The 14,872-nt window shown below is 45.7% G+C and overlaps 1 protein-coding gene across 2 annotated transcripts in view; it reads left to right on the top strand.

Moving 5' to 3' along the window:
• Positions 1–14,872, top strand: part of FAP (fibroblast activation protein alpha) — an 830,211-nt gene that overhangs the window by 504,690 nt on the left and 310,649 nt on the right. For both annotated transcript variants that reach the window (XM_086956603.1, XM_086956604.1), the window contains exon 19: positions 13,941–14,010. In XM_086956603.1, coding sequence (XP_086812729.1) covers positions 13,941–14,010 — 70 coding nt within the window. The remainder of the gene's footprint in view (positions 1–13,940; positions 14,011–14,872) is intronic.

Below are 14,872 nucleotides of genomic sequence, written 5' to 3' on the forward strand. Positions count from 1 at the left end.
AGCACATAATCCAAGAGTTCCATTCGAAGGACTATTGATTCATAAGCAGGTATTTCAGGACCATATGTAGGAAAGACCAGTCTATTCAGGATTAAGTCATTTATCTTGCTTAGGTAAGGGGGATTAGGAATCTTGATTGTCAGTATACCTTCAATTTTCAGTCCAGGTACCAACAGTATCACTTCCAACTTAACATTGGGGGTCGTATTGGTCACAAGCACTGACCTCACCCTCCCGGACCTCAGTACACCTGGCATTTGTCAAAGGGTAGGTCCACTCTGGAGTGGCGTATCTTCGACAAGGTAAACTCTCACCCTCCTTGATCTCCTCGGACCCTTTTCCTCTGACTCTTTGTTTTCCTCTTCCGGGTCTGAACCTTCAGATACAGGTGCAGGATCTCTTTCAGAGGTCCGCCTCACGTTCAGCCTTCTTCTCCTCTCAGCCCAACTTGCCTCTTTGCTGTTCACTCCTCTGCTTCTCGTTGGCACAACCTGCTCATCACTGCCTTCAGCTTTTTCAGGGACGAGATCACCTTCACAGCAGCTTCCCCATTTAGAGGCGGATTCCATGTCACTGTCGTCGTGATCTCCTTCAGCTCGGTCAGATGAGTTACCAGCCTCTTCAGACACCCCCACAGCTTGACTTTTCCCCTCTAGTGGATCTTCCTCCACAGCTGGATTTCCTTCAACGAGAGGAGCTGTTTCTTCCAGGGGTGCTGGGACTCTTCGGGTGTGAGAAGCATGTATCCAGTTCGGCAATCCACCACACTTCACGGCAGTGTTCGTCACCAGGATAACTTGAAACGGGCCTCGCCAGCGCACATCCAAGCAGCTCTTCCGCACGTGCTTCCGCACCAGGACCCAGTCACCTGGACACAGATCGTGACAAAGGTCTCTGGAAGCCGGGATTTCAGCAGTCTGCACCTGAAGAGACACAGAATGGATGACATCAGATAGTCCCTTGCAGTAGTCAAGAATCAGATCATCTGTGATATTTAGCAAGGCTGCTGAAGGGATGGACGGCAATCCCATAGCCCTTCCCATCAACACCTCATGGGGTGAGAGTCCTGTCCTCCTGTCTGGTGTACTACGTAAGCTCATTAGCACCAACGGTAAAGCATCTGGCCATTTCAGGGACGTGGATGAGCACACCTTCTCCATTCGAGCCTTGAGTGTTCCTTTTATTTGCTCTACTATGCCAGAAGCCTCTGGTCGTTAGCTACAATGCAGTCTCTGGTCAATGTTCAGTGCAGAGCAGAGCATGTTCACAACTTCACTGTTAAAATGCGTCCCTCTGTCCGATTCCAAAGAGGTCGGGACTAGCCCTGGGCGGAGTTGGCGGAGTGGGGCTTCGCCGAGCTACGCGAAGTGGGCGAGAAACTACGCCCACCTCCGCACTCCGCGTAGCCCCACTCCGCAACACCACTGGCCGCCAGCCCCGCCACCCGCCTCCCTCCCGCCCTCCCTAAATACTTTCAAATAAAGCAATCAAATAATTTAAAAAGCACTTACCTTGCCGCCGCTGCCCGCCGCGTCCCCGGGGCTCGCTATCTTCCGTCTTCTTTAGTAATGCGCATGCGCGGGCGGCCGCGCATGCGCATTTTCTCGTGAAAATGCACATGCGCGGCCGCCCGCGCATGCGCATTACTAAAGAAGACGGAAGACGGAAGATAACGAGCCCCGGGGACGCGGCGGGCAGCGGCGGCAAGGTAAGTGCTTTTTAAATTATTTGATTGCTTTATTTGAAAGTATCTAGGGAGGGCGGGAGGGAGGCGGGTGGCGGCCAGCTACGCTCCGTCTGCGGAGCGTGCGTAGTGCCGCCTGGCTACGCCAGCTCCGCAAAATGCGGAGTAGGCGGCACTACGCACACTCCGTGCACGGAGCGTAGCTGGCCGCCCACCCCTAGTCGGGACCCCGAATCTTGGCACTATCTCCCTCAACAATAATTTTGCTACTGTGAGTGTATCGCACCTACGAGTTGGGTATGCCTCGACCCACCTAGAAAACACGCACACAATCACCAGGACATATCTAAGGCAATTACACCTCGGCATCTCAATGAAATCCAGTTGCATTCTGTTGAAAGGCCCTCCAGACCTTCCAACATGACTTAACGTGACTGGTGTCCTTTTCCCAACATTCATTTGTTGACAAGTAACACACCTCTGACACACCGCTTTTGCAGCCGTTCGAAACTTGGGATTGTACCAAGTCTGCCTGAACACTCGCATCATTGCATCCCTTCCCAAATGCACAGGACCATGTATCTGTCGAGCCATCGGGCTCACTAGTTCATTCGACAACACAGCTCTCCCATCAGCTGAAATCCACAAGTCCAGTTCCCCTTTGGTACAACCAGAGGTCACCCACACTCTTTTCTCGAAGTCTGACGCTTGTTCCTGCATCTTCCTCAATTCATCCCAGGTATCAGCCACTTCAAGTATCATGTTTAGCTCGGTCCCTCTATGCATCCCCTCGATAACTTGGTCAGTAAATGAGTAAGCTTGTTCTGCACAATAACGTGCGACTTCATCAGCATAACGATTTCCCAGGGACACAAAATCAGCACCTTTGCTATGTGCTGTACATTTCACCACAGCGATTTCTGCTGGGCCCTGCAGCGCCTCCAGCAGTAGCCTGACAAATTCTCCATTCCTGATAGGGGAACCTGACGATGTCATATAACCCCTTTGAGACCACAACTGACCGAAGTCATGAACCACACCAAACCCATATCGGCTGTCGGTGTATATGGTGACTCGAATTTTGTTGGCTGCCAAACAGGCACGCGTCAACGCAAATATCTCAGCCACCTGAGCGGAGTGTACTCCTTCTAGGCAGGCAGCTTCGACTATCCCATGAATCGTGCAAACGCCGCTCTTAACTGTCCAGCACTGTCTCCTATGCATGAGCCATCTACAAAGAAAATTTAATCAGGGTCTTCCAATGGCTCATCGACAATGTCTGGTCTAGGTTTGGTGCACAGTTCAGTCACCTCAAGGCAGTCGTGGTCTTCACAATCATCATCTAAGACATTTGGCAATGGCATCAATGTAGCAGGGTTCAAAACCGAGCACCTCTGAAGGGTCACATTCTCCGCGGCAAGTATAACTTGCTCGTAGCGTGTGAGCCTATTGTTGGTCAAGTGCTGCGTTTTGGTCCTGGTCATTAACAGTTCTACTGAATGTGGAACATGTACCACCAATGGATGTCCCATCACAATACTTTCACATCTCTCAATGCTGACACCTGTTGCAGCAACGGATTTGAGACATCCGGGCAACGCTGCGGCTACTGGGTCTAAGGTAGCCGAGAAATAAGCAACTGGTCTACGGACACCTCCATGATCTTGGGTTAAAACTGCCAATGCGCAACCCTCTCGCTCGCAGCAAAACAATGAAAACAATTTGGTGTAATCAGGCATTCCCAGAGCCGGAGCACGACATAAATCCTCTCTCAACACAAAGAAAGCCATCATGCAGTCTGTGTCCCATGGTACCGGATCACTCACGTCCTTGAGCGTCAGTTTCTGCAAGGGCTTCGCTTTCAGGGAAAAGTTAGCAATCCACTGGCGACAGTAGCCAACCATTCCCAAGAACATTCTAACTTTTCTCTGCGTAGAGGGCACCATCATTTTCATTATGGCCTCTATCCTATCTGGAGATACCTTTCGTTTGCCCTTTTCTATTCTGTGTCCCAGATACTGGACTTCAGACAGACAGTACTGTAGCTTACTGGGAGATACCTTGTGACCATTTTCTGCCAGATGGTTCAACAAAGCGATGGTGTCTATTCTACAAGCATCTTCTGTCTCTGACGCAACAAGGAGGTCGTCTATGTACTGTACGAGAACCGAGTTCTGGGGCAGTACTAGACTCTCAAGATTCCTCTTCAACAATTGGTTAAAGATCGATGGGTTCTCTGTATACCCTTGAGGGATACGACACCATATTAACACGCGATCTTCCAGCTTAAAAGCGAAAAGAAATTGGCTCTCCTCATGTAATGGTATTGAGAAGAAAGCCTGACACAAATCCATCACTGTGAACCACTCAGCCTGTGCTGGAATCTGAAACAATATCACTGATGGATTCGGTACCACTGGACAGCATGGAACAACTATGTCGTTCACTTTTCGTAAATCCTGCACAATCCTGAACTTCCAGCTAGGCTTCTGCAAGCCCATGATCGGAGAGTTACATGGACTGCCCATTACTTCCTTCAGGATTCCTTGTCTAATCATGGATTCAATCACAGGTTTTATTCCTGCAATTGTTTCTGGAGTCAACTTGTATTGGGGTGTTCTTGGGAACTCTGCATTAGGTCTCACTTGAATCTTAACTGGCTCCACTCCTTTGATCAATCCAATTTCTTCTCCAGTAAAGTCCCAAACTTCCTATCTGACTGTCTCTCTCAAGTCCCAGGGGAGTTCTTCTACCGTTAGTGCAGGATACAGTTCTATGCACACATGTGTGTTTGCAACCTTAAAGGCAGCATCGTCGTTGTTTGTCTCTAACTCCACTCCCTTAGGTGTACAGTAGATGGTGCAGTTAAGTTTACATAACAGATCCCTTCCTAGCAGACACACAGGACTAGAATCGCATACCACGAATTGGTGGTTGTCCCTGAAATTCCCTATTTTTACTGGGACTGGTTCTGTCAGTGGGTTTGTCATCCTCCTATTTGCGACACCTACAACTTGGATAGTTTGTCCGGAAAGTGGTAAGTTAGGAACTACTGCAGACCATACAGTAGAACGGGTAGCACCCGTATCCACCAGAAAGGTGGTGGGGTGTCCAGCTACATCAGCTTCTACAAAGGGTCCCCTCTGGTCTATCTCTAGTACTGCTCGTAAGGTACAATCTTCCCCTTCACTCAGGCACCGTCCTGTCACTGGGTCAAAGTGATAGTACTCGTCTCCGTCTACCAGGAGAGGCATCTGTTGGTAAGCCTTGTTCCCTGCCGCAATCTTCGGTGGCTGGGGAACTGGAGCTCTAGGAGCGGAAGTCCCCCCTTTTGCCGCCTTGAACTTAACTACTGTTGTTCTCGGTACTTGAGGGGCCTGACTCTCCTCTTCCTCCTCCTGTACTTGATTTTCTGGGTTATGGGGACACTCGCGCCTCCAATGCCCGATCTCGTGACATTGATGACACCTAGTTGTCTTTTTCAGAGTCGCCAGGTCTACCCTTGGCCTTGGACCATCCTCACTGTCTCTTTTCCTACCGCCCGATCTTCTCCCTAATGTTCCATTTCCAGACTGACCCTGTCCTCCCGGTTGCATCTGGACTATCATCAGCTTATCTTTGAGCTTCTTAGTCTTAGAGTCTATCTCATCACTGCAGTACCTCGCATACCTCAGGATCTCATCTAGAGGTTTATTCTGCCAACAAATCAAGTGTTGTTGTATCTTGAGACAGATCTCGGGTCTCAGTCCCAGAACAAACTTGGACACAAACTGTCCCATGTCCTTTGGATCCATCACATCCAAACCGCTGCACTGCTTGAATATCTGCAACAGTCTCTCATAGTACTCGTGGACTGTCTCCTTCGGTTCTTGTCTAGTTCGATCTATTTTCACCCAATCTATGTCCTGTGGTGGTACTTTAGTCTTTAACCACGTAATCACCTGTTCGTACTTTATCATCACCCTAGGTGAGGGTCCATTCGTGAGTGCATCTCTTTCTGGCTCCTCCGTAGGCCATTCAACGCTGACTTTACATGCTACCCACAGGTCCCCCGGAACCACAATGTCAAACAATGTGTTCAAATCAACCCACAGTACTTTCGAGATCTTGACAAACCTCTCTACCTGTTTGTACCATTCTATTGGGCTCTCTCTTAATTTAGGAAATGTGTTCGTAAAGGTGGCCAAATCTCCCCTACTCCAAGGTACATGCACATATCCCCCATGAGCCACCTCCCTCAAGGGGTATGTTTCTGCATGCATCAGCCCCGCTCCCGGTGCTGTCTCTATAGTGTTTCGCCTAACGCTCTTCTTCCTTGACAACTTTTCCTCCCATTTGTCCAGTTGGACCCATATTCGGATTCCCACAATTAATTCTCTGATGTGGGTTTTTAATCTGATCACTCTCTTCTCGTCTAGATCTTGGTCTGAATACTGCAACCTATGGCCACCTTGAAATGCCTTTGTCCTGGTCAGATCCACTGAGTATTTGTTCGCTAGCTCGGTTAACTTCTCGTGGGCTGCCCTTGCCATGCGAGTAACATCTTTTGCTACAAACAACAGTTCATCTGGTTCGTAAAGTTCTATTCTCTCCAGGGGTATTGTACCTTCTACTATTTCCTCCACCTCTGATTTAAGTCTCAGCACATCTATTCTCCTTGCTTTTATTGCTGCCCTCAATGTGCCTTAACTAGAGGTTTCACTCGAGTCTCTCCCCTTACATTCCTGACTCACTCGTCTGTCTTCCTCGGGTGTGTTATGGGGAACGCTTCCTTGCTCCCATCTTTCACGGTCCCAGTCTTGTCTTCTATCTGTAGATGCAGATCCCCCCTACTGTCCCATTCATGCCTGCTTCCATTAGACGTACAGTGAGACACCCCCCTATTGTCCTGGCCTCCATTTCCATAACCTTCCCTTGTCGCTCTGGGTATCCACGACCGTCTCCCAGGTTCTCAAATCTGGCCTCAATTCCCTAATCGGCCTTGGCCGTGGTCCTCTCAGATCCATCGGTCTAAAACCTCCCTGTTCTCTGGATGAGTCTGCCGATGCTGCCAAAGGGGTGCTCCTTTCTACAGGTCTGGACCATTGGTTCCACTCGTCTGCCACATTACTTCTACCTTCGCTGGTGCTTCTCTCTCTGTCTAATTGTGGCAGACTCTCACCTTGTGTCTGTTCCGGATTGTATACTGATACTATGGGACCTATGGTGACAGGTACCGTAAGAGCATCTGGTAGCCTCTGAGCACTGACTCCCTCTTCGCAGTGTACCTTCTGCACCGTAAATCTTCCCACTACTCTCACTTCTGGGGACTGTTGAGATACCCCCTCTCCTTCCACTGAGCCGAACCTGTCCCCTACTGGGCCCAAGTCGCTCTCTCTTAAAACTCCACCGCCTACTATAGATGTCTCTCTTCCCATTGGTGGTGCTGGGCTCCCTTCTATCTCAGGATTATATGGAGGTGGTCTCTCCGACAACAGTCTCTCTATCAGGCTGTCGTCTGTTTCACTGTCGTCATCTTTTGTGCTCTTTCTTTGGGCATCTCCTACATTCTCCAGCAATGGTTATAACCTGTCTCCTTCAATGGTCTGCACTCTCCACCTCTTGGCCAGTGCATCCCATCTCGCATCCTGTACCGCCCTAACTGATCTCTTCACTCTCTCCTGTCGCCTATCTCTGTTCTTTTCGTAGGCTGCCTGATCCATGCATTAAATGCTTCAAACTGTGTTGGTCTAGGTAAAGGTCGCAAAGAAGACATAGTCGCTTTTAACTGGTACAACACCTCTAATCTGAATGTCCCGTACCTAGGAAAAGTCAATTCCTCACTTCCGTCAGTCATTTTACACCAGTTCTCAAGCCACAATATGGTATGCAATCCAACATTCGTAGCCATATAATGAGCTGGCGTGTCCTCGGGTGGAGCCTCTTCCCCACCCCGAGGTTCTGGTTTCTTTTCTCCCGTAAAACAGCTTCGCAATCCTTTTCGACATTTCATAATGAAAACCACAATGTTTCCTTGTTTACTATGTTCGTTTACTTCCCGATGACAATCCACCAATCCCAGAGCGGCTTTACTCTAACCGCCCTATCCCAGCGCGGCTCTCTTCTGACGTCACTCGCTTCTTGCTAACCGCCCAATCTCAGCGCGGCTCCACACTAACCGTCCTATCCCAGCGCGGCTCTTTCTGACGTCACTCGCCTCTGCTTCGCAGCAGTTCCCCTCCTTTCTCCGCTCGTCTCTCGGTCATGCATTCGTCCCAATCATACACTTGAAATGATCACTTCCGACCAAGCAACCACTTCCTTGACTGTACGTCCACAGTCTGACTGTAATTGACACCGAACTGGCAAATGTCTGTCCACTTAACGACCAGACAATCGCCTCTCTGATAGGTTACATACACACGGCAACTTCCGACCAGCGTCCGTTACCCACGCATTCACACATTCGTTCCCCCTATCTCGGTCCTGCGGGCGATCAATGGTACCTCATGATCCCCTTTCAATGGTCGACAATCACTGTGGGTGTTCGATACACCCGAACCACTTAAACTCTCCTTGAGCCTAAGATTTTCAGCAGTTGCGCGCGCTCACAACCTGATCTCCTTTCACACTACAGGCACTCAACTCCGCTAGACAATACAATTCAACAACACAATGCACACCGCAATCTAACACGCATGACCCTTTTCATACTCACTCTCTTACGACCTGCTGCTTTCTGCCGCACCGTCACTCTCCGTCATTTTCCGTGGAACGCCATCTTCCGTCCGCGGTTCTGCGGACGCACATCTCCAGATCTCTATGGGCCTTGGGGAGAATCTTAGCCTACTCTAGATTACCCTCACTCCAGAAGATAAACCATCCTACTCTGCTACCAACTGGGAAAGTCGGGATTTCTACTCTAGAACCAGAATAGCATTTTCTAGAATCCCGTCGCAGGTCGACTAGACCTTTTTACCTGTCATAGAGTGTAGAGGGCAATCTTTCTTACCAGTATAACATCAATTTGAACGATCCCCATTACTTTCCCAAAAGAACTACTGACATAAGGTCGAGTTTAAAGATTTATTATAAAGCCAAAACAGTTGTGTATATAAACACCTCAGTAAAAGATTCAGGAGATAAGCAGGCACTAATACAAACATAATTCTACGGAAAAGTCTTAATCGACTAAGAAACAATACAAGTATAAGCTCCAAAATCATCAGACTAACAAGAATTGCTATAACTTGAGTCTTGGTTTGCATCGGAAAAGGAAAGAATGAATCCAGATTAATCTGTCCCTACACTATACTAAGTGACATCCCTACTTAACAAGGTTGCCTCCTACCAAAGGTGTCAGCCGTGGTGACTTCCAAAGAAGCACGCTCACTTTGTTCGGACTTAGCCTAAGAACCCATCTCGCATAGCAAAGCTCTCTGCCTGACCAACATCTTCCTTCGCCCTCATGCGCTCCTGCTCTCTCCTCCTACGGGGTGCTGTCCCTAATACAAACCCCACAATATGGGCAACACGCCCTAGGGTACGCCCCTCTCAAAGGTATTAACTTTCAGAAAATTCCATTACGACATCTTCATCCTTGTTCGTTGAAAAACGTCCTTGGGTCCCAGAGCCTTCTCCTCTTGAAGTTGCTTCCCTAAATTCCGCAGCCACTCCTCCATGTCTGGGACTACCATCCTAACGCTCATACACAATGGGCCCTTCTTCTACTATCTCTAGTTAATCTTGCACCTGCAAAAGAACGCACATAAATCGGTTCACAGTTCCATGCTACTTGCAATTAATTTTCTGAAGCAACCTTCTAGGAAAGACATTTCCATGATTTAATGTGAAGTGAAACATTCTCAGTTCGGCCTACACAGTCTTTCTCCCCACCTGGGCCTCTGCACGTTCTGGGTATCACATTCTAACATTGGCAAAACATTTTCGTTCATTAGGCCTTCATCATTATAACAAAAGAATACATTTTCTAACTTAAACACTTCTATGTCGTTATATGAATACAATAATGAACTTCTAGTAAAGCATCTTAATACACTAATGACTTATTGACCATCTTTTAATTGGATTAATACTTCACTGCAAACAATATTTCTAGATTTACGTGGCATTAGTACTTTCAAAACACTCTACATTACTCCAGGTAAATCCTAGTACATTATTTCGTAGACCTACACCACATCTAAACATGATTATAATCCTTTATATATGCGGGTGTTGATTTCTCATGAATATGGTGCACCCCTACAATTTTCTAACTCAGTTTTGCGCTCTCTCAATACCGTCACTGTGAAATTTTCCACCATGGAGACCTTGTTGGGTTATTCGTCACAGAAAGAAGGGACAATAGCTGGCAAGCAAAATGTGCATACAAGCACTTGTATGAGTTCATAGGTCGGGTGTCTGTGCGCACTTTAATGTGTACTTGTACATATGTGACGTATGTGCTTGTATGCATGAGTATGTACGTTTGACTATGCAAATGTGTGGTTGAAGCACGGAGTTATGGGTTGTCTGGCACCACGCCTCATTGCTTTAAGAAGCCTGAGAAATGATAGACACTTGAAAGAACAGTTGTTGTTAAAGGGCAGACGAGGGAGGAAGCATCTGTCCTGAAATGTGTTGAAAACATGGCATACTTACGACAACAAAGATATTTTTGCATCTTTTTAAAATAGATTAATTATTTCGCATCTGCACTTGGTTACATTGCACAATTCCTTTTGCAATGTGCTGCAGTAGAAATTTAGACAGGTTGGTGGCGACTAGCACATCCGGGTTTACTGCTGTCTCAGAGTTATCCATAAAGTATCAGAGGCCACTTCCGCATTATTGTTATCTTTACCTAAACGTCAGTTTAACCTCGGAAGTTCACAGCTGCTCCAAGATGTCCTATTGTGTATTGTTTCTGCTCAAACTTAACTTAAGATGTTTACATTTTGCTCTTCTGCTTTCACTAAATTTACTTCAGTTGTGCCTTTCTTTTCAGGCATAGTTTGGGACCACATTTTTTAAGTAACATAATTTCGAGTTCTGTGTTTTTGACGAGGGCTTTATTAAGATACAGGATAATTGTATAATTCTATGCATTAAGCTGGAATCGAATTGAAAAACAGCTCTAGGCACCTACGCAATCACTTTTATCTACGAGTTTAAAGTTAGGATGATCTACTAAGGGGGTTAAAACACACTCCCTATTTACACATGCTTGTCAGGGAGCTATATTTTATTGAACATGTTCCGTGCATTGGTAACCACATACTTTTTGCTGCACAGTGTTACTTGTGTACAGTGGCACAGAACTAAATTTCCAGAGGACCGCAGAAAGGTCAGGATTTAAGGATAATCAAAGTAAATGAGTTATTTGCAGCTCCTTCAGTAATTACTAAACCCCAATTTGGGAATCGATATGGTGAAATATTATTGCACAGCACACTTTCCCTGCAAGAATTGGTCCAGACAGAGTTGGTGTGGAGAAAAGGCTACATTTTCCATATTTGAGGTAATGCACATCACCCTCAAACCCCCAACCCAGTACCCCCCCCGCCCCCCGTTCCAAACCGTGCAAATTGCCATTATGCAGTGATATCACATCCAAATTGATACTCCGACTGGTGCGGTAATACTGCACATTTTCACAACACTAACTGCACGAAGTAAAACTTGACAGAATTTGTGCAGTAAAAAAGCTGTGTATTGGAAGTTTGTGGACCTTGTGATGTGTGTGGAAATTTGTATTTTTCAGCAATAGAGGTCCCGAAATGGAATGCTGTCGTGTTTGGTAATGTTGCACATTTTTCCTGCAGGGATTTCACCAGACAAAGCCTGGCAGAATTTGATACAAGAGACACATAATTCCGAGTTTGCAGACCTTGGAATAGGTGAAAAACTATTTCCCGTTACAAGTTATGGAAACGGAAAACAGGCCGTTAGATCACACCTGACTCGTCAGCATATCTATAGAGTACTTTATGACTGTACCAAAGTGCAGCAGAAATGTAATGAAGCCTTAATACATTTACAGCCACATGCATCAAAGGAAATTGCATTCGCAAACGGAGCGAATCGCAAAATTCGGCCGTTTGCGAATGCAATTCCCATTTTTGGGATGCAGTAACATTTTAGTAATTTTCGCAATTTAAGAAATCGCAAAATTGCACTTTCTTAAATTGCGATTGCATTTAAGGAATCTCAAATTGAGATTCCTTAAATGCAATGACCTTCATGGTAATTTGTGAAAACGTTGAAAAATGCACTAAAGTGCATTTTTCTAAGTTCCATTTTACACACACACATGCCCTTGGGGCATGTGAGTGTGCAAAATGTACTCCTAAACAGATTTCCGAGGTGCAACAGGGTGTCCTTTGGACACCCCTGCACCCTTGAAATTGCATGTTTAATTTGTCAATTTTCAATGGTGAATTGCAAATTCCTTAATTGCGATTCTCAATTAGAGAATCGCAATTAAGGAATTTTAAAAAATCGCAATTTTTATAGCGATTTCTTGATGCATTGAAGTTTGCAATTTCTTAATTGCGATTCCTTATTTTTCGCGATTAAGGAATCGCAAAATGCAATACTGATGCATGTGCCTGTTAGAAACTGTGCGTAAATACAATCAGACTAGAATCTCGTTGGGTACTAACTGGTGAATCTGAATTCTGATCCATGTTAAATATTGAGTGCCCTTTTGTACAGGTACATACCATGCATTAGACCAGGCCCGTATGAGGGAGAGGGTGCATAGGCGTATTATATTGCTGTGCCTGTTTCGAACCAACTTAGCCTGTCTATATGTGCACGCAGTGCCCTCTTAACGCATAGGCACGCTGGGCAGTTGCCTTGGAGCCCCATGAGCATAGCAGCCCCATGCAACCAGAATTTAACACTCATTTTCCATTAGAAACTTGTATTCCTGTGAGTGGTTGTGTAGGCAGGACTGGGCCAGGTCACTGCTTTGCCCGGCCCTATAATGCTGTAAAGCGGCCCTGTGTGCATTTCCACGTGCGTATTCCCAAAGAGCTGTGTGGGGGATGGATAGCTGGTGACCCTTCATTGCATGCGCCCCTAAAAGAAGCACATTGGTCCTCAGCCTATTGGGGTGGACACAGAGGGTCCCTATGTCTCATATGGCCAGTCCAAACCTAGATTTTGTTGTTGCTCTGTGTTTCCAAACTTCGGTGTCTGCAGCCGATGCACAAACTCAGAGAATTTCCTCGAGCTTCACAGTTAATATATGGAGTGCAGACAACGTGATTTCGTTCGGAATTAGGCACACAGGGGCACATGCATCATTGTAGGATTTTGCATTTCCTAAATAGCGAAAATTAAGGAATCGCTATTTAGGAAATGCAAAATGCTATGCATCATTTTTTTCGGTATTTCTTTGTGATTCGGTAAAAATCGCATTTTTTACCGAATCCCAAAGAAATACCGAATTCTTAAGTAAATTTTCGCAATTTCCATTGATTCCTATGGGCCAAAAGGCCCATAGGAGTCAATTCAAATTGCGAGTGGCACTTAGAAAATTTCATGGGTGCAGGGGGGGGTCCAAAGGACCCCCCCATGCACCCCTGAAATGTATTTTTCGCATCATGTTGCACACACACATGTCCTAAGGACATGTGTGTCCGTAACATGAATGTTGAAAAAATAACATTTTAAGCATTTTAAACACTTTTTCCAAATTTACCGAGTGGTTCAACCACTCGGTAAATTTGGAACCCTAAGTGCGAATTTTCACTTGTCAAAAGTGATGATGCATTGCTTTTAAGAAGTCGCACATCTGCGACTTCTTAAAAGCACCCGCAATTTTAGAACTCGCAACAATGTTGCAAATTCTAAAATTGCTTCATGCATCCCAAAAAGCACTTTTGCATTCGCAAACGGCCGATTTTAAGGAATCGCACCGTTTGCGAATGAAAAAGTGCTTGATGCATGTGGGCCACAGCTTCGTTCGGCGCCAATGCACACATTCATGACACGCTAATAGAGAAAAGGCGCCGTTAGGCTGCTTCAACCCCAGTTCTGCAACGCATCATTAGGCAACATTTTCTTTTCCCTTACTGTGTGTTTTCTGGCTCTATCGATATGCCTTACATTGTTTGCAAGTAAACATGCATTGAAAGAATCTGCTTATTGTAAGGACTGAATATTTAGCAGGAGCTGGGAAGTTCGTCCAAAATCGTAACAGTGATGTATGCCATCCGTTTTTGTCACAGCGGGGAACCCTCCTTATTTTCTCTTTTCTTTCTAGGTGTATGGTATAAGATGACTCTGCCGCCACATTTTAAAAAATCCAAGAAGTACCCTCTTCTCATCTATGTGTACGTATTTTCTAAAACCTACTTACTCATCAATTCGCATCTTAAAGAACTTTCGAGTCTAATTCTGAAGATTATTCGTGCAATACGAGAAATACTATAGAAAGTTGTGAGTTTACATACTGGTAGCCTAATAGAATTGTTTCTAGGGCTAGCAAGACTTCGCAGTAAAGTTAATGTACTAAAAAAGGAAAAGGAAAATAAAATATGTATCTCTATCTATATTCACAAAAAAACAAAGGTTAAAGTGACTTTATACTTAGGTGAAAATGTCAGTATAAATGTACCATTTTAAACAACAACAAAAACACTGAAATTCACCTGTTTACTTAAACCTTTGGTTTAGTCAGTACATTTCCAAGGTATTTTTTTAAATGTAAAGTAAGATATTATTGCCAAACATAACTATAACATCACTTTGTTTTTTTGTAGTGAATTTCTATTTTTTTTTACATAAAGTAAAATGTTATTTCTATTCGTAAGTATGCCAACCGCCCGCCGTGCATTACCTTCAGATGTGCGCAGCGTGGGATTGCACGCAGAGCCAGCCTTTGCGCCGAACCCTCAGCTTGGTAGTTCTCATTATTCAAGTGGAAGAACCTGGAACTGCCATCGGCACCGAGGATCTCTGCTCCTCGGTAAAGTCCATAACCTGTCAGGAGATGGACCACCGCAACAGTTTGGCATTTTCCCCTTTCACCTGCAGTAGCCATCTGAGAGACCTGTGGTGGGTTTAACCCCTAAAGTGAGTCCTAAATATATAGGCTCTCTGCTTCTTCAGTGATCAACCCCAGCAAAGGCTTTCCTCTCCTAGTCATTCCAAAACTGCTCTCTGGGGAGTCATCGACTTCTAACAAAGGGAATT

The sequence above is a fragment of the Lissotriton vulgaris genome, chromosome 2_1, assembly GCF_964263255.1.
Source record: "Lissotriton vulgaris chromosome 2_1, aLisVul1.2, whole genome shotgun sequence".
In the NCBI taxonomy this organism is placed as follows: domain Eukaryota; kingdom Metazoa; phylum Chordata; class Amphibia; order Caudata; family Salamandridae; genus Lissotriton; species Lissotriton vulgaris.